Source organism: Canis aureus, chromosome 1, assembly GCF_053574225.1.
Source record: "Canis aureus isolate CA01 chromosome 1, VMU_Caureus_v.1.0, whole genome shotgun sequence".
NCBI classification, from domain to species: Eukaryota; Metazoa; Chordata; class Mammalia; order Carnivora; family Canidae; genus Canis; species Canis aureus.
The window spans coordinates 107018512-107044820 of NC_135611.1; the positions used below are offsets into that span (position 1 = coordinate 107018512).

Sequence of the window (26309 nt, forward strand, 5' to 3'; positions counted from 1 at the left end):
GGCACCAGCACACCTGAGCTCTGCCCCCACCCTAACCCTTTCCCCCACACTCTCCCGGGTCGCTCAAGGCTCTGCCGGGAGCCCCGCCCCATCCACGGCCCCGCCCCCACACCCTGGCTCCACCCACGGCCCCGCCCACACTGGGCCCCGGCACACCTGAGCTCTGCCCTCACCCTAACTCCTCCCTCCACGGCGCTCAGGGCTCGGCCGGGAGCCCCGCCCCCACACCCTGGCCCCACCCACGGGCCGCCCCCCCCGCAGCCCCGCCCCTTACCTGCGCCAGGCGGCCCTGGAGCTCGCCCACCTCGCGGGCGCTCTGCTGCTGCAGCTCCTGAACTTTCTGTAGCTCCTGGGCCCGCGCCTGCAGCACCTCATCCTGCCGCGTCACCTGCAGCAGCGGCTTCACCTAGGGGGAGGTAAAGGTGAGAATGGCTGGCTTCCCTTGGCCAAGGAGCTGAGTAAGCACTCACTCTGAGCAGACCCCATTCCTGGGTTCCAGTGGCAGCTCCGCCACCCATGAGCTGCGTGGCCTCCCGCAAGCACATTAACATTCTCATCTATCAAAAGGGGATGGGAGGGCAGCCCGGGTGGCTCGGCGCTAACCACCGCCTTCAGCCCAGGGCCTGATCCTGGAGACCCGGGATTGAGTCCCAAGTCAGGCTCCCTGCACGGAGCCTGCTTCTCTCTCTGCCTGTGTCTCCGAGCCCCTCTCTCTCTCCCTCTCTCTCTCATGAATAAATAAATAAAATCTTAAAAAAAACAAAAACATGCTGTTTAAAAACAAAAAAAACAAAAGGGGATGGGAGCAGCCCCTGCTGCCCAGGGTTTTTCACAATGGGTGAATGAGCTGACACTAGTGAAAAGCCTAGAACAGTCAGAGGCACAAGGCCAGCGGTACTAAACGTGTTCCTTCCTTGCTAAACTAACCCTGGTTGGACAAGAGACATCAGCGTCACCATTCTGTAGCACAATGTCTCTCAAAGTTCCCGACTCGCAGATCCAGGGCGATAGATGCACTTTACACGGATTCCGGTGGGGGCGACAGGTGCCACACACACATAAGCAACTGAAACGACAGGCTCACAGAACCACCCTCCCCCTTGCTGAATGGGGTCTCCTTTGATCATTTCCATCCCCCTGCTTTCTCTTTGGTTCTTCTTGATTCTACTCAGTTCTTTATCTAGTGTATTGTATTCTCTTCTGCCCTACTGCAATGCATTTATCACAGCTATAATTATATATATATACATATATATTTTTTAAAGATTTTATTTCCTTATTAGAGCACAAGCAGATGGAGCAGCAGGCAGAGGGAGAGGGAGAAACAGACTCCCCGCTGAGCAGGGAGCCCTATGTGGGGCTCAATCCCAGGACCCATGACCTGAGCCAAAGGCAGATGCTTAACCGACTGAGCCACCCAGGCACCCCTATAATTTTATATTTTATCTGTGAGACTCATTCACTGATATCAGTCAACTCCCACCCCCAAGACCCAGGGCAGGCAAGCTTTCTCCTAAAGGGTCAGCTTGGAAATGTCTGAGGCTTTGCAGGCCACCCTGTCTCTGTTTAAACTATTCCACAGAGTTGCTGGAATGCAAAAACAGCCACAGACAATATGTTAACCAATGGGCATTTCCCAAGACAGACAGCTGGGCCAGGCCGCCCTTTGCCGATGCCTGTTCTAGGCTGTGGGCTCCATGGGGTACAACTTTTTTTTTTTTTTTTTAAGATTTTATTTATTTATTCACACAGAGAGAGAGAGGCAGAAGGAAAAGCAGGCTCCAACAGGGAGCTCGACATGGGACTCGATCCTGGGTCTCCAGGATCACACTCCGGGCTGCAGGCAGTGCCAAACCGCTGTGCCACTGGGGCTGCCCAACGACTTGGTTTTTATTTCACCATTTCATCAGGATCCCCGAAAAAGTCATTGGCACATAGTAGGTACTCAGTTAACACTAACTGAGCGCATGTAGGTGACTGCTCACATAACATATTCAGAATTACACTGAACAGCGGTGGTATTTTTGCTTCCAAATTTCAATTTTCCTTACTCCTCTCCAATTTCTCATTGGGGGAACACACTGCCCCCATGCTCACAGGGAGCCAGATGACCTGGCCCTGCCCCTTGGCTCTGGGCAGGCATGTGACACCAGCTTGGCTCATCTGATTTGTTGTGAGGAGTCTGGGGTGGTCACATGAACCCAGCTGGCGAAGGTCAAGTCTGGCTGGGCTCTGGCTGGAGCTCTGGGATAGGAGGAGACCATGCTGGCCTAGCTGGTAGTGGGGGACAAGACTCAATCTGTTAGTGGGCCCCACGTAGAAAAGTCTACGTGATCACCATGGAGGAAAGCCGAATGCGAGGCACAGAATGTCAGGTAATTGGCATCACTGTTCGGGTCCTTGTGCAATAAAGGATTGATTAAGTAGGCCTGGGTTGTCCAAACCCTGCATGTTTCATAGAAAGGCCTGGCCCTTGGGTGGCTCCTGGAAAATAATCTGCAAGCTCTTGGAATATTCTAGTAAGAGTGACTTTGTTACCTCAGGCTTTTGAGTCACATATAATCAACTTGACCTCTGGAGGTGCTGGAGACATGAGATCAACCACATTTGGGGGTCAGCCATACCTATGAGACTGACCCCCCAAAAACAAGCTTGGACACAGACTCGGGAGAGCTTCCCTGGTAAGCAACAGCCTGTATGTGTTGTCACACATTGTTTCTGGAAGAATTAAGCCTTGTCCACCCGACTCCATGTTGGGAGGACAACTGGAAGCTTCTGCCTGCTCATTTTTTTCTGTTGCTGGCTTTAATCTCTATCTGTTCACTGTAATAAACCTTAACCATGAGTATAACAGCCTCTCCAAGTTCTGTGAGTCCTTCTAGTGAATCATTGAATCTGAGGGGGTCTTTGGGACCCCCGACTCAGCCCTGGGTCTATCCATTCCTGAAGCTGTCCTGAATCTTTTAACCATGTTGGTTTGAGTCTGATTTTTTTTTTTTCTTTTGTCACTTGTTACACCAAAAAATCCTGGCTAACAAAGGTTGGGCTGATTGGTCCCATTTTACAGATGCAGAAACTTGAGGCCCAAACAAAGAAAGCCAGTTGCCCAAGCAGACCTGGCCCCAAGGTTCTGTCTCCTTGCTGCTCAGGCCACTTCCCCAGGTGCCCTCACCTTGATGAAGAGCCGCCACCACTGCCAGTGTCTCAGCTTGAGGTAAGCAGCACAGTTCCTCTGCATCACCCTCAGGGCACTCTGCTGCTGCTGCCGCTTCTGGAAGGCTCTGGGTGGGGAGACGGAAAAGTGGGAGAGTGAAGGCTTGGCCCCTCTAAGCCTGTCCCCTTAGCAAGAGAGCAAAGCTCCCTTCAATTAGTCAACCATTGTTAAGTGCCTACTGTGTGCAAGCACTTTCTATTACTCGCAGATCTTGTTGGATATAATGTGTCAGTCCTCTGCCCTTGACTCTCTGCTCTGCCTCTTCCCCTCTGTCCACACAACCCTAGTTTAGGCCTCCCCTTCCCCCACCTGGACCCTCACCCCAACCTCCCAACCTCTAATCTCTTGCCTCCAGTCCATCCCCAACATACCTCCCAAGGGGTCTTTCTACACTAGAGCTCACCCATTCCTCCTCCCCTGCTCATGGCTCTCCCATGGCTGCCCAGCATCCCTGAATAAATAAGGTCCCCACTGCTCAGCCTGGTGTTTGAGTTCTTTTTTTTTTTCCGTATCATTATTTTTAATGTCCAATGTTTATAATATGAGGGCCGGGGCTTTCTCCTCAACTCAAGTTTATAAATTTTCAATTGGCTTGTGAGGCCAATAGGGATACTTCTTCTTGTCTAATTTGGTTTCTGGGAAGACTTCATTCAGGTCCTCAATGGTCATCTGATCAAATGGAATTATGTTCTTCATCTTCTCCAGCTCTTTTTCATATTCTTCAATCCTGGCCTTTGAGAGGGACAAAAACTCAGCACAGCTTTTCACATATTCTTTTTCCTCAGCATCCACCTAGACAGTGTATTTATCCTCTGGCACAGGAACCTTCAGGGCATTAAACTTCTTCTCAAAGTCATCTACCAAGCCAGCCTTTGCCACATTGGCCTTGTAGTAAGCCCAGTCGATAGCAGGTGGTTTCTCAGGAAGAGTAGCCAACCTGGAGGTAAGCATCTCATTCCAGGATTTCAGGGAGTTGGCAATGGCCTTCTGGTTTTGGGGTATGATCTCGCCAAAAGCTACCCAGTCAATGGTTTTTAGAGCAAGTTTTCGCCCAGCCATCTTGAGATCCTTCACCGACCCCGGTGGCCCACAGTCCACAGCCGTGTTTGAGTTCTTTATTCTCGGATCCTTCCTCTGGACCATTTCAAAGGGGAAGAAGACTCTTCTGCAAACTTCTCGCATTCCTGAAACACTGTGAGGCTCTCATATCACTGGTTCTTTGTACCAGCTCTTGCTCCTGCCTGCAACACCTACCCCATCCTTTGTCTCTCTGGTCATCAAGTGTGACTTGGAGGTGTCCTGGTCTGCTGTGGGGTCTCCACACTACACTTGTATGACCCATCCAAGCGCATCCCACTCCAGGACTGTGACACTTTGTGCCCGCGCAGTCTCCCCCACCAGAGTGGAGTCCCTTGAGGCACTGGCCATTAGGGCGACCACCATGCCCCACTGCCCAGGGCTTGCTTTGTTTCAGCACTGAAAATCATGCATCCCGGGGAATCTCCGGTCCTGAGTGAAGCAGGATGGTCCGTCACCCTATGGCCAAGCCTACCTCTTCTCTGTCCCTAGCTCTGCTTCACACTGAATCTGGGCTATGAGGGCCCTCGGGGACTTCCTCAGGGAAGCAAGAAGCCTGGGCATCTGGTGCCTCCATGCCTTTGTTTCCCAGCCCTTCTACCATCTTGGAGGCCTTGAACCCTGGTGCCATCTGGTCAAACCTGCCCTGCCCCCCCCCTCCACCCAGCCTTGGCCAAGGGGACCCAGGAGACAGCACAGTGCCTTACCTGCGAGCTAGGTACCCCCGGGCAGCTGCCTGGAAGGACACGATGATGTCTGTGACCTTCAGGTCCCGTTCCTCTTCCAGCTGGGCCAGGACCCCTGCCCGGAAGAAGATCTTGCTCTGTCCCACACGGTAGAGGTTGGGGTCCAGTTCTAGGGCCTGGATCTGTGAGGGGTGGGAGAGGAATAATGAAGAGGAAAGGCAATGAGAGGGAGGTCCCAGCCCTCCTCTTCCGCTGCCTAAGACCTTGGCACCCCCAGGCTCTGCCCCAAACTCACCATCTTCTCACAGGCCTGTTTCCCATCCATAAAGCCCTTGGGGATGGCATTGGGCGTCAGTATCTCGTATCTGCCGGGGGTGGGAAGGAGTGGGTGGATAGTTATGGCACACTGTCACTGAACTCCTGCCGTAGCCCGGCACTGGGCTCAGAGTGACAAATAGCAATAATGACGATGATGATGATGATATGAATAGTAAGAAGAGTGAACATTCGATCATTTATGGAGCACCATATGCTGGGCTAAGAGCCTTAATATCACCAATGACAGCACTGACCACAGGAGCTGCCACTCCCTGGACACCAGCACCTGCTGATCATGAATGTTCTGATGCCCCACCAGCACATCTCCTTGAGATGTGGAACACAGGTGTGTCATGTCTCAGAGTGGAAATGCGAGAATGACTGCAAATGACAGCTAATGTGTTTGAAGACTTATTATTTGTCAGGCCCTGAGCAAAGCACTGTGAGGCAGCATCTTCCAGATGTGTAAGCGCAAAGGAGAATAAAACAGGATACGGTTCCTAAACACATGCGTGTATGTCCTCAGAGCGCCCTTCCCTGGATTCCGACATTTCATAAAACATAATGCATATTATACATACAATATATATACACATACATGTGTATCAGATATGTAATACATGTCCTATGTTAATATGGCATATTTTATGACCGGTGATTGAGAAATGTGCATGTGTGTGTGTGTGTGTGTGTGTATTGGGCTTGCTCAATCAACAGAGGTGTTGTTAAAACGCAGATTCTAATTCAGTAAGTCTGCCATGGTGCCTGAAAATGTGCCTTATGAGCTGCCGAGTGATGCTCATGCTGCTGGTTCCGGGGACCACACACTTTGAGGAGCAAACTAACAGACCTGTCCTGTCCAACAGAGCACCTACTGGCCACATGTAGCTACTGAGCCCTTGAGATGTGGCCTGGCCAACTGAGGAACTGGATTATTTATTTATTTACTTATTTTTTATTATGATTTTTTATTTATTTGAGAGACAGAGAAAGTGTGTGTGTATACAAGCAGTGGGGAGGAGCAGAGGGAGAGGGAGAAGCAGGCTCCTGGCTAAGCATGGAGCCCAATGTGATGTGGGACTCAATCCCAGGACCCTGGGATTATGACCTGAGTCAAAGGCAGACGCTTACCCGACTGAGCCACCCAGGCGCCCCAGGAACTGGATTTGTTAATATATATATATTTTTTTTTTTAGAGAGAAAGAAAGCACGCATTGTGTGTGTGGAGGGGGCAGAGGGAGAAGAAGACAGAAAATCTCGAGGGCTCCACATTTAGCACACAGACCTACACCTGCTAGATCTCATGACCCTGGGATCACGACCTGAATTGAAACCTAGAGTCGTAGGCTTAATGGACTGAGGCACCCAGGGGCCCCTATTACTTGCTCCTTCAACTCTGGTATCTTCTGTTCTATCCCATTCTATATGGCCTTTGTAGAGAAATGCAGATGGCCCCACTAGAATGGCTACATCAGGCAATCTTTCTTGTGGGAGTGCACTGAGCAGGGTACTGCTCTCCCATCCCATAGAGGAGAAAGCTGAGACAGGAACTAAAGGAACGGGCCACTGACTCCACAGACCTCAGAAGTAGCAGTGGGGTTGTCTGGGTGCAGACACGGGGGGCTTCCAAGGTGGAGCCCTGCCCCGCCCCCAGCATCGCACTCACCGCTGCCGGAACTCCTGGAAGAGGATGCGGTTGGGGAAGCCCTGGCGACAGATCCGGATGCCCTCCAGGACGCCGTTGCAGCGCAGCTGGTCCAGCACCAGCCGAGGCTCCAGCTTGCCAGCCTGCGGAGAGGGGACGGACAGGCGGGGTCCGCGGCGGTCACACGGGGGCGCCATGCACCAGAGGGCAGCCGCGGGGGCTGGGGGTGGGGGATGGGGGACCAGTACCCGTGCTTCGGGCAGGTGAGCAATCACTGGCGATTTCATAGGGACAACCTGTAATTTACTGAGCACCTACTGCGTGCCAGACCGAAAACCCTGCCCTGGGGGAGCTCAGAGTCCAGCGGAGGAGGCTGACAATAAATGAGGTCAAGAAATCAATCATTAGTCAACGTGGGACAAACAATTAATTGCTAAGGAGAAAAGAGCAGGGAGGTCTGGGAGTGCTGAATTTGCACACAGGATAGCTGGGGAAAGGCCTCTCTGGGGAGCTGATGCATAAATAAAACCCATACATCATTATTTTGGAGTAGCTAACTTTTGTTGCCTTCTTTCTCTTTCTTTTCTTTCTCTTTCTTTCTTTTCTTTCTCTTTCTTTCTTTCTTCTTTCTTTCTTTCTTCTTTCTTTTCACTCTCTTTCTTTCTAATTGCTTCTAAAAAATCTACATAGTACAAAAATTCAAACTGGACATTCTATTTTTTTTTTTTTTAAGATTTTATTTATTTACTCATAGAGACACAGAGAGAGAGAGGCAGAGGCACAGGCAGAGGGAGAAGCAGGCTCCATGCAGGGAGCCCGACGTGGGACTTGATCCAGGGTCCCCAGGATCAAACCCCAGGCTGCAGGCGACACTAAACCGCTGCGCCACCGGGGCTGCCCAAACTGGACATTCTAAAAAACAACTCTCGCCTTGTCCAGGCCCCCAGAGTGGGCAATACAATCCCCAGTTTTTCTTTTCTTTCTTTTTTTTTTTTTTTTTAGGATTTTATTTATTTATTCATGAGAGACACAGAGAGAGAAAGAGAGAGAGGCAGAGACACAGGCAGAGGGAGAAGCAGGCTCCATGCGGGGAGCGGAACATGGGACTCAATCCCGGGTCTCCAGGATCAGGCCCTGGGCTAAAGGCAGTGCTAAACCGCTGAGCCACTCCGGCTGCCCTTTCTTTTCTTTTTTTAAAGTAGGCTCCAAAGTTTGGAGTTACTGGGGGCTGCCTTGCCATCCCGAGAGGAGTAAGAGAAAGACAGAGAGAATGAGATTCTTTCAGAGTGAAGACAACGAAGAGCCAAGCAAAGGAAAAAGATCCCTGACACACCATTTGAGCACCTGGATCCAGCGGTAACTGAACCCAACGCATGGAATTTCAATTATGTGAGTTTATGCTAATTCACATTTTTTGCTTAAGCCATCTCAGTTGACTGTCTCATAATCAAAACAGCCCCAAAGAAATAGCTGGAGAGCTGTAAGTTGGAAATAATATATAAGATGGTCTCTCATTAATGTTTTGTTTTCTTTCTTCCTCCTGTCATTCCATTTGTTGACAAAATACTGGGCAAGCTTGAGTGGGGGAGACGCCCAGGAGGGCCAGGAGATGGATTACATTAAAGGGGACTGAGAAAACACAAACATGTGTAGTATTTATTTTAAGTTATTTTCACTTTTTAAAAAATATTTTATTTATTTATTCATGAGAGATACACAGAGAGAGAGGAGGCAGAGGGAGAAGTAGGCTCCTCTCAGGGAGCGATATGGGACTTGATCCCAGGACCCTGGGATCACTCCCTGAGCCAAAGGCAGGTGCTCAGCTGCTGAGCCACCTAGGTGTCCCAAATGTGTAGTATTTTGTAGGATACAGGTTTCTCACTGTCATACACACACAAAAAGAGTTACGAATTTGCAGGAGGAGAAAGTTACGATGAACTCTGTGACGCTGAGACAGAACTTGGCGCATTGGTGTGAACGCATAGTTTTCAATATGCAAGGATACTTAGAGAAATAAATAGAGATATAAACGTGTGTATACAGGGGTACCTGGCTGGCTCAGTCGGAGGAGCACGTGACTCTTGATCTTGGGATCGTGAGTTCCAGCCCCACGTTGAGCATAGAGATGACTTAAGAAAAAAAACGTGTGTGTATACATACTTGAAGACATGTGTATGCACGTGTGCATGCATGTATATACACTTGTCAGATTTTAGACTCTAAGCACCATTCACTAAAAAGAACCAGGGCTCCTTGGAAAAATGAGTGAATCTTGTTATTTCATCAAATATAAGCCCCCATCAGTTGCAAAACATGCTGTTACTTTATATACCATAAGAAAGAAAAGTTCCAGGCAGCCCGGGTGGCTCAGTGGTTTAGTGCCACCTTCAGTCCAGGGCGTGATCCTGGGGCCCCAGGATCAAGTCCCACATCGGGCTCACTGCATGGAGCCTGCTTCTCCCTCTGACACTCTCTCTCTCTCTCTCTCTCTCTCTGTCTCTCATGAATAAATAAATAAAATCTTTAAAAAAAAAAAAAAGAAAGAAAAGTTCCTATCAATTAACCTCTGACAGGCCATTGATTGTAAGCCATGCCCCCAACTTCAGAGATACTAAAGTGGGAGAAATAAATGTGTCTTAGATTTGATAAAATATGGTATTTGCAGACATCTCTTTCACTCATACAGATCCACCCACCCAGTAACCACAGTTCCTGTTTCCTGGGGACAAGATACGCCTCAGGCACCTTATTTTGCATTCTCATTTTCCACCCTTGTTGACCCTTCTCTACAGGGCCCACTCTGATTTTCCTAAAAAGGAAACCTTCTGGTGGCCTGGGAAGCCAGGCAAGGTCTCTCCACCCCTACTTGACACCTCTAGCCCCAACAGCCTTCATTCCATCCTCTGTACCTTTCATACCATTATCCTTCAGAGCTCAATCACCACCTCCTCCAGGGAGGCTTCCCTGACTTCACAGACCAGACTAAACCTTAGGTAATACTTACCACGCCAACAAAATCACCCACTCATTGTGGGTGGTCAGTTGAATGTCTGTGTTCCCCATTTGACTATGAGACTAGGAGTTGGCTGTGCTTTTCTCTCCAAAGTATCCCCAATACCTGGCCCTTAGTAGGTGCTCAATAAAATTTAAGTCCCGTGAATGAATGAATTTTCCTAACAGAGCACTGAGCCTGGGTGGGAAAGCAACTTGCTCAAGATCACCCAGCCAGTCAGAGGCGAGCCTGTCTCCAGCCAAGTTTAGTGGCCAGGGTTTTCCCCACTGCCAGAGATGCCTCCCTCCCCAGGCTGGTCACTTACCCTCTTCTCATGGTTGGGGACGATACAGCGAACGAAGCTGGGGTTGGTGTTGCTGAGTGTGGCCATGAGGCGGCTCAGTGACTCCTTGTAGAGCTGTCCTACTGTTCGGAACATGCCCCGGCGGGGGCGGCCACCCGGAGGGCCATCTCCAAGGCTGCTCACCTGCTCCAGCCCCACGATCCCCTCCACTACAGCCAGAGGAAACAGAGGTAGAGAAAGAAGAGGGTCAGGGGTCAGATGTAAGTAGACTAGGTTGGTCAAAGTTCAAGGGTCTTATCATTTATAGGACCTGGCACTTTACATATGAAACACTGATTAAGGTAGGTGTTGTCAGCCCCATTGGACTGATGTGTAAACTTAGAAAGGAGGCTCAGAAAGGTGAAAGACTGTGCCTGAGGCCACACGGCTTAGAAACTACACATTTAAGATTTGAACCCGGGGAGTGTGAGTCCTCTGGAACCCTGGCCTGTGACTGCTTGTCTTCTCAAGGACATGATCTCCACGTTCCTTATGGACAAATGCTGATGATGACAGCATATGCTTACCTAGCACTTCCTCTCTGCCGGGCACTGCTCAAAGCACTTTACATACATCTGCTCACTTACAAGCATAGAAGAATCATTCCCACTTTACAGGCACAGATTGGGCAGCAGGGATAATGAACACAACACGGTTGCATTTTTAGGAACTTAAAACAGTATCCCAGTAAAAATGTAATAAAGCCTGGCTTTTGTGTGCAGTATTGCTTTACTATTTTTTAAAGATTTTATTTGTTCACGAGAGACACACACAAAGAGAGAGAGACCGAGACATAGGCAGAGGGAGAAGCAGGCTCCCTGTGGGGAGCCCGATGCGGGACTCGATCCCAAGACCCCAGGATCATGCCCTGAGTCAAAGGCAGACACTCAACCACTGAGCCCCTATGTGCAGTATTTAAAAGACAGAGACTGCATCCACTAAGAACCATTTTTCCAGCAAGGTCTGATATTGTCATTTGATGATGTCATTCCAGCAAGTGAGAAATACCCACTCCTTCACCTCAATTCTGTTTTAAACCTGCCAGCTTTCTCAGGAACGTGGAGCAGGGGTAGACTCTTATGTCCTGGGATCCTCAATAGCAAGGGTCATCGGAGCCAACAGATAATCCTCATTTAGGGCAGGGCCTGGTATTCAGTAAGGACTCGCACTTGGCCTCTTCCTTCCCACATTCAATGCTCCCTCTTACCACCATGCTCCCAGCTATTATCAAAACGATAATTAAGTTCTTACAGCACAGATAAGAGCAGAGGCTCTGGGACCTGGTGTCCTGGGTTCAAATCCCAGCTCTGTCCCTAACTAGCTGTGTGACCTCAGGCAGCCCTGTAACCTCTCTGTGCTTAAATCTCCTTGTCTGTATAATGGGGGTAGTAGCACTAACACCTGACTCACTGGGTTGTTCAAAGGATTCCAAGTGTTAGTAATCATAAATGGGCTTTTGCACAGTGTGCGGCACATAGTAAGTGCTCAGTAAACGCCAGCTGGTATTGCCACAGTTGCTTGTCCTTTCACATGCAGTTTAGTTAGAAGGCGTGTGCTGCTACCAAGAGTCTGGAAACTGCTGAGGGAGGCGACAGGGAAGGAGAAGCGGGGCAACAGTCCTCCATATGGAGGAGAGGGGACAGGTGTTCGGTATCTGGTCCAACAGGCCCACCCTCCTCATCCGGCAAATCTCACCCGTCGGTGCACAGCAACACCCACCCCCTGTTGGAGAAATGGCAGAGCCGTGCCTCCCTGAAGATCCTGGGGGTGATGGTGGGAGGGAGCCAAGGAAAGAGAACTGCTGGAAGCCCCCGTGTTCTGGGGGGTGAGGACAGATGAGGGGAGAGGCAGAGATGGGGGTGGGAGATGCAAAGGGAGCAGAAGGAGAAGGGGGGAGGCATGAAGGGAGAGATGGTGGCAGAAAAAAAAAAAAGAGGAGAGCGTTATTAGTCAATAGCACAAGGCAGAGCAGGAGGGAAAACTTCATTTTTGGCCATGAACTTCTAAAGCCAGGGAGACTATCCCGTTCACCTTTGTGTCTACCTACAAAAGGCGTAAAAGTTGATGGAAAAGATAAGTGTTCTTTGTGAAAATTTAATGCCGGGGTGGGTGGGGATCTCTCTCCCTAGAGATTGAATCTGTTTTACTAGGTATCCCTTTTTGCCCTGGCTGCCAGGAAGCTCCAGGATTAACACGATACTCCTACCTAGTTTGTTGCATTTTCCTCTTGAGAAGAAGCTTGTCTCATCTGCCTTTCCCCTTGGATTACCTAGATGCTGGGCACCCAACTCTGGGCTTGGGACTGTCATAGAGATTAATACGTAAAAGACACCCCCATTCCTGTCCTACCCTCAAGGACTTGCAGCTCCTTGAATCTGGGCTGCTGTAACTTGCTTTGCTCAGGAGAATCGTGCAGGACATAACACTGTGCCAGGTTCGAGTCCAGGACTTGAGAGGCCTCCCAGCTTCCACTTGTCTCTTGGAACCCCTAGGCAGCCAGGCACATATGAGATGGGGCATGTGAAGGATCCCAGTAAGGGTAGGGGGCATGATGTGTCCATGAAGGGGACACAGATTTTGAAGAACTATGTGTGTGTTGCTGGGGGTGGATTTTTGGGCTGAGGAGATGATTCTCATAGCAGAATCTAATTCTGTTACTGAACGTCAAACACTGCTTGTCAATCCCTCAGGTGTAAATCATGTAAGACACAAACTCAAATCTGTCTAAAACCAGCTCACTGGTATCAAGGCACTTCACACCCTTCTGTTCTGTGAGTTCATTTGGGAACCACGCATCTTGCTTATTTTGTTCTCCTGTCTAATTGCATGGGCCACACTTACAACTACACTTTTCACTTCAAAAAAAGGCTAAGGCAAACTGACAGAGTCTGGAAGTCTTGAATCGGGACAAACCAAGATGCTAGTTCTACTAGTTGTTAAAACAGTTTCTCCTCTAAGGATGGGGATTAACAGACAAGGCTTGGAAAGCTACAAGGTCTCACTCCAGAGACATTTGGCTTTTCTGCCTATGCCTCCCAGAAATACCATTCCAAAAAGACTGATGGCCATGGGGCAGCAAAGCTCTCCCAGATTACATCTCCTCCGTCTGTTGTTCTTTTCTTCTTCCCTGGGTCCCTGATGAGAACTTTATGAGAACAAAGAAAGCAAAGCTGCAACACTGACTAATCTGTAAAAACACCAGACTGCTGAGTTCTCTTGTGATTAATTCTTTTTCATTCAAATCTCTTGATTTCTTCTTTCTTAGGGACCATATGACATCTACAATGAATAACTTTTTCTCTTTCTTTATAATATTCATATAGTTATTTCTTTTTCCAGTCTGATTGCAGAGGCTAGTATTGCCAAAACCCTGTTTCCCAGCAGTGGTGATCATGGGAACCCTCTCGTTTCTGATTAAGAAGTATGTTTTATCATGAGTATGGTGCTGGCTTAAGATAGTAACCAACCAATCACTGATTAGAAACACTATCAGGAGACCATCTGGCCTGCCTACATCAGTTCTGCATCTGAGCTGACAACTTATATTCAGAACTTAGCCTCTAGAACAAAGGTGTTCACACTGTGGGCTGGGAAAGGGGATGCACAGAGCTCCAGGGACAGGGGGAAGCTGGACCTCACCATCTTTCCAGATTTCTGCCGTCAGCTTGTCTGTGCTCATGTGAAGCAGGGCTGCCACGTTGTCATTCAGAGGGTCCATGTTTTTCATCAGCCACTCATTGGCCTTGTAGTCGACCTGGGTGAAGTTGGGCAGAGGAAGGTGGTGAGCCTGCAGCTTCACCAGGTCTCCCAATTTCCCAAGGAACCTCCCAGAAGCTCCCAGCCAGCCAGCTCCAGGGCTCACCACAGATGAGAGCATCGATGCCACTTTGCGTCTATACCCAGAACTGCACCTCCACCAGCATGGTCCCCTCCCCTCCCCCCTTTTTTTCTTTTTAAGATTTTATATATTTGAGGGATGCCTGGGTGGCCCGGCAGTTGACCATTTGCCTTTGGCTCAGGTCATGATCTCGTGGTCCTGGGATTGAGTCCAGCATCAGGCTCCCCACAGGGAGCCTGCTTCTCTCTCTGCCCATGTCTCTGTCTCTCTTCCTGTGTCTCTCATGAATAAATAAATAAATAAATATATTTTTAAAGATTTTATTTATTTGAGAGCAAGAGTGAGTGAGCAAGAGAGAGACAAAGAGCACAGAGGGGGAGAGACAAGCAGACTCCCTGCTGAGCAGAGAGCCCAAAATGGGGCTCGATCCCAGGACCCTGAGATGAAGGCAGATGCTCCACCAACTAAGCCACCCAGGCACCTGGCCCCTCTCCCTTTAGTTTCCTTCTCTGTCCACTGCCCACCTCCAGGACCTCGTCCACCACTTCTTCCTTATCCATTCTATTCCAGCCACACTGGCCTCCTCACTGTTCCTCAAATATGCAAGCTCATTTCTACCTCACAGTTTTACCCCTGCCATTCCTGCTGCCTGATTCCCTCATGGTGGATTTTTCACATGGCTGGCTCCTTCCGAGTATTCAGGGCTTTGCTCTGAGTCTCCCAGAGTCACAGTCTTGATGGGCACAATCCCCCACACACGTGCCCCCCTCACCGGACAATGGCTCCCTGAGGCCAGGGCTCGAGTCTGACTCACAGCACCGGGCTGGTCCCACGGTGAGTGTTAGATGATGTGTGGAAGAGGAAGGGAGCGCTAGACACAGAGCACACGGGTTTCCTGCCTCCCAGCCTCTGTATGCTGTTCCTTCTGCCAGGACAGCCCTTCGCATCCTTCACCCATCCTTCACTGGATGTTACTCATCACTTAGGCCAGGCATCAGCAAACGATGGCCCACGAGCCAAATCCTGCCTGCCACTATTTTGTAAATAAAGTTTTGTTGGAATACAGCCTTCATTTTCATATCCACTTTTTAAAAAAGATTTTATTTATTTATGAGAGCGAGCACTCATGGGGGGAGGGGCAGAGGGAGAAGTAGAAGCAGACTCTCCTCTGAGCAGGGAGCCCAACATGGGACTCAATCCCAGGACCCTGAGATCACGACCTGTGCCGAAGGCAGACACTTAGCTGACTGAGCCACCCAGGCGCCCTAATGTATCCATTTATGTATTCCCTGGGGTGTCTCTCATGCTACAATGGCAGAAGTGAGAAGCTGCGGCAGACACTGGCCCATAAAGCTGAAACTGTTTACAGAAAATGTGTGCAACCCTTGATTTAAGTTCCAGGTCAAGCATTACTCTCCTCTGTGAAATCTCCCCTGGCCTTGCTCCTCCGGGCTTTGATGCTGCCCTTAGCTGCCCTTCCAGCCTTATATCCCAATGGCCTGTGTTTGTCCCTCTCTCAGATCAAGAACTTTGTGAGGACGAAAACCACATTCAGCACAGGGCCCCAGCTGTGCTCATCCCTGTGCTGAGCACACAAAAGGCATATCTTTGCTGAATGAGTGAATGTAATGCACATAATTCTTCTCCCAGTGAACTCCTATCCACCCCTCCAAGCCTACTGTAAATATCCCTTCTGTAAGGAAGCTTCTGCTGACTTCATTAGACAGAGTCCTCAGTCCTCCTTGGGCTTTCCCGGCCCCTGCCAGTGTCTTGTCCCAGCGGACATCAGGTGGCTCCTGTGTCCCCTCTCCACTCTCCCCTCAACTGTAGCCAAAGGGTCTCCACCCCTGCCTTCATGTCCCACAGCCAGCCAGCCCCCTACCTTGCCCGCATAGTGCAGGACGCTGAAGTCAGCCTGGTCCCGCAGGTTCCTCGGCCGCTGAAACTTGGGATGGCTTCCTTGCTCCTGGGCCACCTTCTCTACAAAGGACTTGTCCGTGGCCTTTGGGAACCAGCACTCCTCGTCCAGCAGGGCCAGGAGCCCAGGGGGGTTAGCCTAACCATCGACAAGAGGGGAAGAGCACATCAGATCCCCACATACTGGACACTTAGGTTGCTGCTCACTTGTAGCTCTTGTAAGAGACACACAGACATAACAACCAAACATGAGAACAGTAGTCACATTTATGGCCGTTGATTAGAGCTTTGGTTCAAGCCAACCCCTGTGGCAGGCACATTCCTCGGGCCTAACCATGTAGCAGCCATGCATCTGTGAAGCAGACGCTGTCATGAACTGATTTGGAGGCCAGAGGCCCAGCTGGGCAGGAGCCTGACCGAGGTCTCAAGGCCGGTGGAGGCGGGAGGGACCCTCAGGCTCACCGGCCGCTCAATGAGGTCAATGCAGGGCTGTAGGTCGAGGCCGAAGTCGAGGAAGGTCCAGGGGATGCCCTCGCGCTGGTACTCCTCCTGCTCCAGGATGAACATGGTGTGGTTGAAGAGCTGCTGCAGCTTCTCGTTGGTGTAGTTGATGCAGAGCTGCTCGAAGGAGTTGAGCTGCAGGGGATGAGGGAACAGGTGAGAGAAGGGACAGAGATGGAGTGGGGTGGGGGATAGAGACCAGAGGGAAGGAGACAGGGCCCTCCCAGCCCCAGCCTGGCACCAAGTACAGACCTGGAAGATCTCAAAGCCAGCGATGTCCAGGATCCCCAGGAAAGAGGCGCCCTGGCGGGGACTGCGGTCCAGGGCCCGGTTGAGGCGCAGGACCAGCCAGCGGAAGAGGCGCTCATAGGTGGCCTTGGCCAGGGCCTCCAGCGCAAAGTCAGCCTGTGGCACGGGGCACATGGTGAGGACACGTAGTGAGGGCCCGGCCCTGCCCCCACATCCCCAGCCTGACCTACCCCCACCCCCACCCCTGCAAGGAGACACCGGTGTGTGTGGGGGGGAGGCATCACAGTTCATCAAGAATGATGACATTAATGATGACGCCAACCAGTACAGAGCCCTACCATGTGCCAGGCAGCGTGTGAATCGCTTGGGGGCACATTAGTTCATTAATCATCCCCCATCCCTTGGACCAATTTCGACAGCCTAACAGTTAAGAAAGTGAACTGTGGAGCCTGACAACATGAATTTGTATCCTGGCTCTGCCCCTTGGAAGCTCTGTGGCCTCAGGCATGTGAACAAACATGTTCCTTCATTTGTAAAAGGGATCCTAACAACAGTACCTCCACTGTGAGTGGAACCTGGCTCTCATATCCCCCCACTGTGTCTTCTTTATCCTAGTACTTTGTTGGATTGCCCAGCCTGGGGCCAGGCAGAGGCCTCTGCCCGAAAGCTGGCTTCGGAAAATCTCTAGCATGGGTTCACTTCTCCCCACTCCCACCATCATCATCACATGCCTGACTACGACAGCAGCCTCCTTATGTCTCCCTACCCACCACCCCGCCCAGCCCTGTACCCCCTGGATCCAGTTCTCCATGCAATAGACAAGGGAATCTTTATAAAAGGCAAACTGAATCAAGTTGCTCCCTGGCTTAAACCCTCACTGGTCTCCTGCTGCACTCTGAATAAAACTCACCTCCTTACTGTAGCCCCTAAGGCCCTGCGTGATCTGTCCTTTCTGACTTCTCTGCATCCTTCTGCATCCTCCCCTCTACTCTCTAGCCTCACTGACCTCTTTGATATTCTCCATTTGCCAAACCTGTTCTGGCCCCAGGGCCCTCACTCATACTCTTCCCTCTGCTTTGAACCATCTATGTCTAACTCAAATATCACCTCCTCATAGAGGACTTTCCTGACCACACGAACCCTCTTCTTCCTAGAAGGCCTCACTGTTTATGTATCTTCTTTTATGATCTGTTTCCTGTTTTGGCCTGAGCTCCATGAAGGTATGGTCTCTGTTTCCATTATGACTTTTATTCCTAGCATCAGAACCAGACCTGGTAATGGAGCGAACAATCAGCAACGGTTTGTTGAGTGAGAGAAAAACCAGCATACGCTGCTTACAGGCTCAGATCCTGGCGCCTGGCTCTCCCTGCACCCTGCCTGCCCCCGTCCCACCTACCTGTTCCTTGGTCTGTGCTTTCTGCACGTAGTCTCGGCCAACTTTGATGCGGGGGGTGAGCAGGGCTCGGGAGAAGTCTGTCACCCCTACTCCCAGGAGGCGGCAGAGCTTCTGTGCAGCTGAGGGTTAAGAGTCTGATCAGCTCCGGGAAGCAGCAGGGGGCACTGAGCACAGGGGAGGGGGCAGCCCCCACTGCTGGTGGAACAGACGAGGGGCCCCACCTCTCCCACCAGACGCATTACAGGTTCTATAAGTGTGTACGTCCTCTGGCTTCTCTCTCTGGGATTCCAAGATGGGATAAATAATCCCAGAGGTGATCATACACTGGACCAGGACGATGTTCATCACAGCCTTGTGTATGATGGAGGAAAATGAAACAACCTGAATGCCCAGCAACTAGGGATTGGTTATAGAGTCAGGGATCCTCTATTTGAATAAGTGTTCCACAGTCACTGAAAGTTATTAACACTCATTAAATGGTACATTTAGGATGTATGCATTTCACGACTGGTATGTTTCACTTCAAATCAAAGAAAGAACTGTAAGCAAATAATAGACACCAGTAAATGATATGCATACACAAGCCAAAGCATGTACATGTGAACGACTCGTGTATACGCTTTGAAATGCATGGAAATGTGCAACTTTGAAATGCACGAGACAAGAGGGTGGACAAAGAGTGCATGGAAAGATATGCAATAAAGCAAAGATAAAAAAAAAAAGCAAAGATAGTAAAATGTCAGGGGCAGAATCTAGGTGATGGCTGGTTGGATGTTTACAATAAAATTCTTTCAACTTTTCTGTGTGTTTACGAATTTCCTAATAAAATATTGGGGGAAAAGCTATTAGAGTAAGAGACCAAACCCTAAACAAATATGTTAAAACGACTTGTTCTTCCTTATTTTTTTGGTAGGGGGAAAAATGCATTTTAAAAAATGGTGATTATGAAAAAAAAATGGTGATTATGAAATGTTTTCCTGCTTGTCACTCTCGTAATGGGAAGACGGAAACTATAAATGCTCAGCTCCAGCAGAAAATTGAAAGGAAGAGAAAACATTTAGAAGAAGAAGAAACACCAAAATAAATAAACAGATTATTTCTGAGAGGTGAGGTGATGAGCATTTACATTTCTCCTCTTTTTTTTTTCCTTTCGGTGCAATTGCAGTTTTCAATTCTTCTATGGTGACTCTGCATTATATGGAAAGTATTTGAGAACTATAAGTGGCCTTGAAAAACAGCAGGAATGTGCAGTGGGGCACTATGCTGCCAGTCACAGGATGGTTTTCTGTAGGATTCGAAAGCCTCTGTTGTGTCCTCTGGCAGCTGGTGAAGCCCATGGACTGCATCTCCAATTACTGTTTGCAAATGCAAAGAATGAAACATACAGGACTTCCCAGGATATTAATTCTGCTGACAGAAGTTCTGTGGGTAAGTTCTACCCACAGACCCTAGAGGAAGAAACCCCAGTAGCGCTGGAGTTAATAACTTTGAAAAGTTACCCTCAGTGCACTAAGGGAAAAAAGCAAATTTTAAAACAGTCTACAAGGTCTGATGCCAACTTCATGGATTGGATGAATAAATGAGTGTGCACAGCACACCTGCTGGGAGTGTGAACAGAGCTCCCCAAGCGCCACAGATGATACTCTGATCAACAGCATGGTGAGAGGGGCCCCTTTTCTCATATTTTCTGTGGTTATATAGCTTTTGAAAATGAGCCCAAAGGGTTTTATAATCAGGACAAAAGCCCTTGCTGTCTTGAGGGGGAAAGGGTGTGAAAGCGTGATCCCACTTCTGTGACAATTATTTCCACATTGATATGGACAGAGAATAAAGCCCAGAGAGAACTACCCTCAAAATGTTACAGTAATTACCTCTCAGGAGTATAACTGTGGGTCATTTTCTTGCTTTTATACTTCTTTGTATTGCCAGATATTTCCCCCATTCAGTTTGCATTATTTTATGATAATAAAGCAGAGCTATTTCCAGTTTGAGAATAAAAGGAATAGCAACTATAATTCTGCTTTCAAAAAAAACAAAAAAAAAGTATATATATGCAGAATAGAGAGGCCAAGGGGAGATAAGCCCAATGCTAATGGTGATTTTCTCAGAGGGGCCAAGATGACCAGGGATCTCTAGCATGCTGGTATTGTTCAAACCTGTGGCAGAGATGACACCTTTTAGAATCAGGAAAAGAGTGGGAAGTGACACTTTGGTAAAGGATTAGCACAGCTTGGAGGCATGCCCAGCTGGGGAGTAGGGAGTGCTGAGGGGGATGCTCTGTCCAGGGGAACGGGGAACACAGGGTCAGGCAGGTGGGCTGTGGGCCAGATGGAATACCTGTGTTGTCAGGCATGGAGGCTTGATCCTTATTCCGTTCTCTCTTCAGGACGATGTTGCCAAACTGGAGAACGGCAGAGACCATCCGCAGCATGGCTAAGGGGCAGAGAGAGCAATGGCATGGGGCTCCGGACCCTGATGCGTGGTCCTAAATAGCCCTTTAGAAATCTAGCTTAAAAACCCTACATCAGGGGTACCTGGGTGGCTCAGTCGGTTAAGCGACCAACTCTTGGTTTTGGCTCAGGTCATGATCTCAGGGTCATAGGATCAAGCCCTGCACTGGGTTCCACCCTCAGTGTGGAGTCCGCTTGAGAGTCTCCTCTTTCTCTGCCCCTCCCCCCACTTGCATGTGTTCTCTCTCTCTCTCAAATAAATAAAACCTCTAAGAAAACCCCCCAACTCTATGTCAAATTACACCACTGCACCTCCGCTTAAAATCCATCTGTGACACTGGGCAGGTCTTAAAACATAAAAATAGATGGATAAATTCTGTATTTTGTATTCAAGGTTTGTTTTTAGCACCATTTGGTGTCTGCTCGTGTCCGTTTTATAAAGCAATGCACATAAGGTTTAAAGGGACGTGTGGAGATGAATGAAGAAGGTCTTTGGCAATATGAAAAGATTCCTTTTTTTAAGATTTTATTTTTAAGTAATCTCTAGGCACACTACAACCTTCTTGCACTTAGGGATGCTAGCCAGCACTAAGCACAGTGCTTTGAGGGGGCGGGGTTTAGACAGTGAAGCCATCAACAAGAAAAGCACAAAAATATGAAAAATGTGGCACTCAGTGGCAGGCAAAAAGGATACCGGGTTACGGACTGAGCTGAGACAGGAAGCAGAGCACCACTTTGGTGAACCTCAGCTTCGTGTGCGCTGGACAATTCAAATTTTCCACACCCCATGTGAATGACATGATGATCACAAAAGCACCAGGAGTACTGGTTTGGGTGTTTCCGGATAAACCTAGCGAGTAGCTGAAGTCACAAATGCAGAAACCTCAAAAGAGGATGGATTCTAAGTGCTTGTCAGCACAGAGCTTTCAGAGAGCTGGTGGAGAATGGACAGAGCTGCCCTTAGAGACATCTCAGGAACTCCTGGGGTTGGCTGGCATAAACATGGAAGCCATGGGGCAATTTGTGCAGTGTTTCTGGGTATCACAGGGTCTAAGTGGGGACCCAGATGAAGACGCCCCTCCACACCACAAAGAACTGCCCACACCCCATCTGACTCCTAAACATCCCACTGGACATCTGTGTCCGTGAAATAATGGTCTGTAATTATCTGAGTTGAATCCCAACTGTTTCATGTATAAACACAAGTGCTTTGTGTTTGGTTTTCATACAGAGTGGATTTTGCGGGGGGGTGCTTAGGTGGCTCAGTTGGTTAAGCCTCCAACTCTTGGTTTCAGCTCAGGTCATGATCTCAGGGTCATGAGGCTGAGCCCTGCATAGGGCTCCACACTCAGCACAGAGTCTGCTTGGGATTCTCTCCCTCCCCCTGCTCAATCTCTCTCTCTCTCTCAAATAAATAAATAAATAAATAAATAAATAAATAAATAAATAAAATCTTTAGAAAAATACACAGGAGGGTAGCTACTGTAAAATCTGAGGAAAGACTGTGGTTGGTTTTGTTTGGAATTTTATCAAGATTTGGGCATCATCTCAGAACTCTGTCATCTCCAACAGCAAAGTGGCACATGGCATTGGAGTGGACCATATAACATGCCTTCCTTGGTGGGGTCTGTATCTGCTGTTTTCATGGTGACCCTACAGATGAGAGCAAATGCCCAGCTACCCCATCAACCACAAATTCCAGAACAATTCTCACAACTTACAGGTTCAAATGGACACTGATTTTATTTTTGCTCAACTCCATTCCAGGTCCTGTTCCAAACACTTACAAATGAAGTCATTAAACCTTCGTAACAACTCGGGGGGCAGATCCTACAATAACATTTTATAGGTGGGGAATGGAATAAAACCCCCTCACAGATGGGGAAATCAAGGCACATTTGGGAAACCTACTTGCCCAAGACCATTCAGCTCAGCAGCAGCAGAGCCAAGATGCAAACCTAGACAGTCTGACCCCAGGGTCTATATCCTTAATGCTTCTCTTTTCTTCCCTCTTCTGGCAGAAAATTCTAATGTAAACACATATGTATAACACATACAGAAAAGTGCACAACTCATGCCCATTAGGCTTGATGAGTTTTTATGAAGGGGATGCACCCAGGAAGCCAGCTTCCTGGAAGCCCCTCTTGGCCACTCCCTGAACGTGGGCAAATTTCACAGCCACAGGGTGGAGTGAATGAAGCCAGACATGAAAGCACATGTGCTGTATGAGTCTGTACCAAATTCAAGGAAAAGTGAAACAACTCTATGCTCTTAGATGCCAGATTAATGATCACATTCAAGAAAGGCGGTTCAGGTGATGGGAAGGGGCACAAGGGGGTTTCCAGGTACTGGTTAGACGGGCATTCACTTGCAGAAAGCCCCTGGAAATAGATGTTTAGGCTCTGGGAACATTTTTTGGTGTCTATGCTTCTACACTGCTTACTTAGGAAAAAGGGGTGGAGGAGGGGGAGGGACGAGGACCTATCCTCCTGCCAAAAATGTGTAACCTGAATCTAACCGCAAGGAAACACACCCAGAGTTGAGACAAAACAACTGGTCTGTAATCTACAAAAGTGTCAAGGTCACGAATGATAAAGAAAGAATAGTTCCAGACAGACGGAGAAGAAAATGTGCTGGGTATGCGTGTGATCCTGGCCTGGGGAAATGTGCGAGCACATGTGTGTGTCACTTACAAAATCTTTTTTGCTGTAAAGGACATTGTTAGGAAAACTGGAATACAGTCTGTAAAAAGACATTTTTGTGCTATAAAGGTCATTACTGGGAGAATATGGTTGGTGAAATAAATAACGGTACTAAAAAAGCCAGTGCTCAGCTCCTGATAATGGTACCATCCTGTGCTTTTGCAAAGAGAACGCTCTTTAAGAATATGCACTGACAGAGGGGCCTTGGGTGGCTCAATTGGTTGAGCCTCCAGCTCTTGATTTCGGCTCAGGTCTTGATCTCACAGCTGTGAGTTCAAGCCCTGTGTTGGGCTCCATGCTGGGCATGGAACCTACCTAAAAAAACAAATACACAGGGGTATCTGGGTGGCTCAGTGATTAAGCGTCTGCCTTTGGCTCAGGGCGTGATCCTGGGGTCCTGGGATCAAGTCCTACATCAGGCTCCCTACAGGGAGCCTGCTTCTCCCTCTGCCTATGTCTCTGCCTCTCTCTCTGTGTCTCTCATAAATAAATAAATAAAATCTTTTTAAAAAGATGCACTGACAGATTCAACAGGGTGGTAGCTGAACAGTGCCTCCCCGCTCCAGCCTCCTGCAGAGAAGTCCACATCCAAATTTCTGGAACCTGCAAATGTTACCTGGCAGGGCAAAATGGACTTCATGAATGTGATTAAATTAAGAATTCTGAGATGGGAGATTAATTCTGGATCACCCAGGTGGGCTCTAATGGCAGGGTCCTTATAAGAGCGAGGCCAAGGGAGAAGGCCACGTGAGCAGGGGTTAGAGTGATGTGCTTCGAAGCCAGAAAACGGATTCTCCCTTGGAGCCTCTAGAAGGAACCAACTCTGCCCCTAAGACTGATTTTGTCAATTGCTGTCTTGAGAATATAGAGAGCTCTCTATATGCCCATCAAGTAGAATACATAGAAGAGCGTGTTGTTTGATGTTCAAGGTCAGGGGCGCAGAGGTGGCCAACCCAGAGCGTCTCCTTTGTGACAAAGAGTGCCCAAATGGCGGGCCTTGAATTCCTGGGAAGGCCAGCCATGCAAGGAGGGGCAGGCTGCAGAGAGCTGCTACCTCGTTGCTACTAGAAGAGCTGCATGTGGATCCCAGCTTTGCCCAGGAGGCTGCCCCTGGACTTCCTACATGGAAGTCCCCCCAGTACACCTGTGCCTCTGTCCCCGCCTCCGGCTTCTTCCTTCCGCCTCACCAGACCGTCACCTGCCCTTGGTGTAAAGCCTGCTGGGGTGTGGCTGCACGCTCATCCACACCCTTTGTTCTCAAACTGCTCAGAACAAATAATTAGGAAGACAGACAAGGAGAAACAAATGTGGCAAGACTTTAGCACCTGGGGAATCTTCAAGAAGAGAGTAGCGATGGTTTGTACCTTTTTTGCAACTTTCCTGTAAGTCTGAAATTATTCCAAATACAAAGGGTTTTTGAACAAACCCTGAAAACAGAAGAAGGGTCACTGGCCTGATGGCTTCAAGAGGCCTTGCTCTGAAGGACACACAGGAAACCGCAGACAGAGGTGGCTTCTTGAGAGCCCAGGACACCTTAGTGATTATATTCTTTCTGAGTTCCATACATCTTTTAAAAAATATTTTATTTATTTATTCATGAGAGACACTCATGCCTACTCAGAGAGAAAGGCAGAGACACAGGCAGAGGGAGAAGCTGGCTTCCCTTCGGGAGTCTGATGCAGGATTCCATCCCAGGACTCCAGGACCCTGACCTGAGCCAAAGGCAGATGCTTGACTGACTGAGCCGCCCAGGTGTCCCCTCCTATCTGTTGAAGTGTCAGATATAAACCAAAAAAAAAAAAGGCTGTTAAGAAAGGACTTAGCATGGGGTGCCTGGGTGGCTCAGTCAGTTAAGCGTCTGCCTTCAGCTCAGGTCAGGATCCCAGGGTCCTGGCATTGAGCCCCACTTTGGCTCTCTGCTCAGTGGGGAGTCTTGATTCTCCCCCTCCCTGTGCCCCCACCCCTGTTCGTGTTCATGCTCTTGTTCTTATGCTGTCTCTCATATGAATAAAAAAATTTTTTTTAAAAGAAAGGACTTGATGTCTAGAATTAGTATGATTGCAGTACAGTGATTGTGCACACGCCACACGCTGCCACACTGTGCACTTTCCAATGGTGAATTTTTCAGTATGTAGATTCTATCTCAAAGGAAAAAAAAGGCAGATGGTGACTACACTTGGGATGAACACTAACTAATGGACAGAACTGTCAAATCTATATGTTATATACCTGAAACTGACATACCATTCAATAATAATAAAAAGTAAAACAAACAAACAAACAAAAAAACCACAACAAAACCAAATCCAAAACCAAGTTTTGGTATACTTTGCAGGGCAAGGCAGGATGTGCAACAGATATTAATTTTTCTCCATTTCCACTGAGATCATAACTCCTTGTGGAAAGTATATGTTCCTTACTTATCTCCTACCCATGTACTCTGCATACACTAGGTGCTCTATAAATGTTTTCATGAATGAACTTGAGCTTGCCTGTTCCCAGGGAAGAATTCATCCTGTGATCCCTGCTGCTTCTAGGATTCAATTTAAGCCCTCATCAGGATCTTGGGCACCATGTCCCTGACACTCCCAGTCCCTCTGGCCTTAGGGTCCCCTTGCTTATTCCAATAGCTCCTCCAACACTCTTCTTGCCGCCACCACCATCTATGTCTGGTTAGTTCCTGCAAGACTGTCGGTGCTCAGGCAAGGGCCACCTCCTCCAGGGGCTGCCCTGACCCTCCCCAGACTGCGCTGGAGCCCCATGACACGTGGTCACTGCTCCATGCACCTTCCACCAGTCACCCTTCCATGGGCTCAACTTTAATCCATTTGTGTGATTTGATGCTTCTGGGTCTCAGCATTCCACAGATCAGGGGCTTGTTCTATCTTGGTCATGGTGAACTTTACCTAGTACCTGCAGAGGCCTGGCCCACAAATTGACCCCATCACGGGTTGAATAAATCAATATATTAACAGATAAAG

General features: G+C 48.8%; 1 protein-coding gene and 1 pseudogene across 7 annotated transcripts in view; both read right to left on the reverse strand.

The window, feature by feature from the left end:
• MYH14 (myosin heavy chain 14) overlaps positions 1 to 26309 on the reverse strand; it is a 101762-nt gene that overhangs the window by 36936 nt on the left and 38517 nt on the right. For 5 of the 7 annotated variants that reach the window (XM_077844356.1, XM_077844355.1, XM_077844357.1 and 2 more), the window contains 13 exons: positions 20514 to 20609; positions 18177 to 18295; positions 16784 to 16936; positions 16493 to 16666; positions 15996 to 16169; positions 13915 to 14029; positions 11995 to 12093; positions 10258 to 10445; positions 6962 to 7083; positions 5273 to 5342; positions 4999 to 5159; positions 3173 to 3281; positions 275 to 406 (listed from right to left, as the gene is read on the reverse strand). In XM_077844356.1, the coding sequence (XP_077700482.1) occupies positions 275 to 406; positions 3173 to 3281; positions 4999 to 5159; positions 5273 to 5342; positions 6962 to 7083; positions 10258 to 10445; positions 11995 to 12093; positions 13915 to 14029; positions 15996 to 16169; positions 16493 to 16666; positions 16784 to 16936; positions 18177 to 18295; positions 20514 to 20609 (1712 nt within the window). The remainder of the gene's footprint in view (positions 1 to 274; positions 407 to 3172; positions 3282 to 4998; positions 5160 to 5272; positions 5343 to 6961; positions 7084 to 10257; positions 10446 to 11994; positions 12094 to 13914; positions 14030 to 15995; positions 16170 to 16492; positions 16667 to 16783; positions 16937 to 18176; positions 18296 to 20513; positions 20610 to 26309) is intronic. The other 2 variants (XM_077844371.1, XM_077844366.1) reach the window with 1 other exon arrangement.
• LOC144281613 (ATP synthase peripheral stalk subunit d, mitochondrial pseudogene) lies at positions 3729 to 4288 on the reverse strand (annotated as a pseudogene).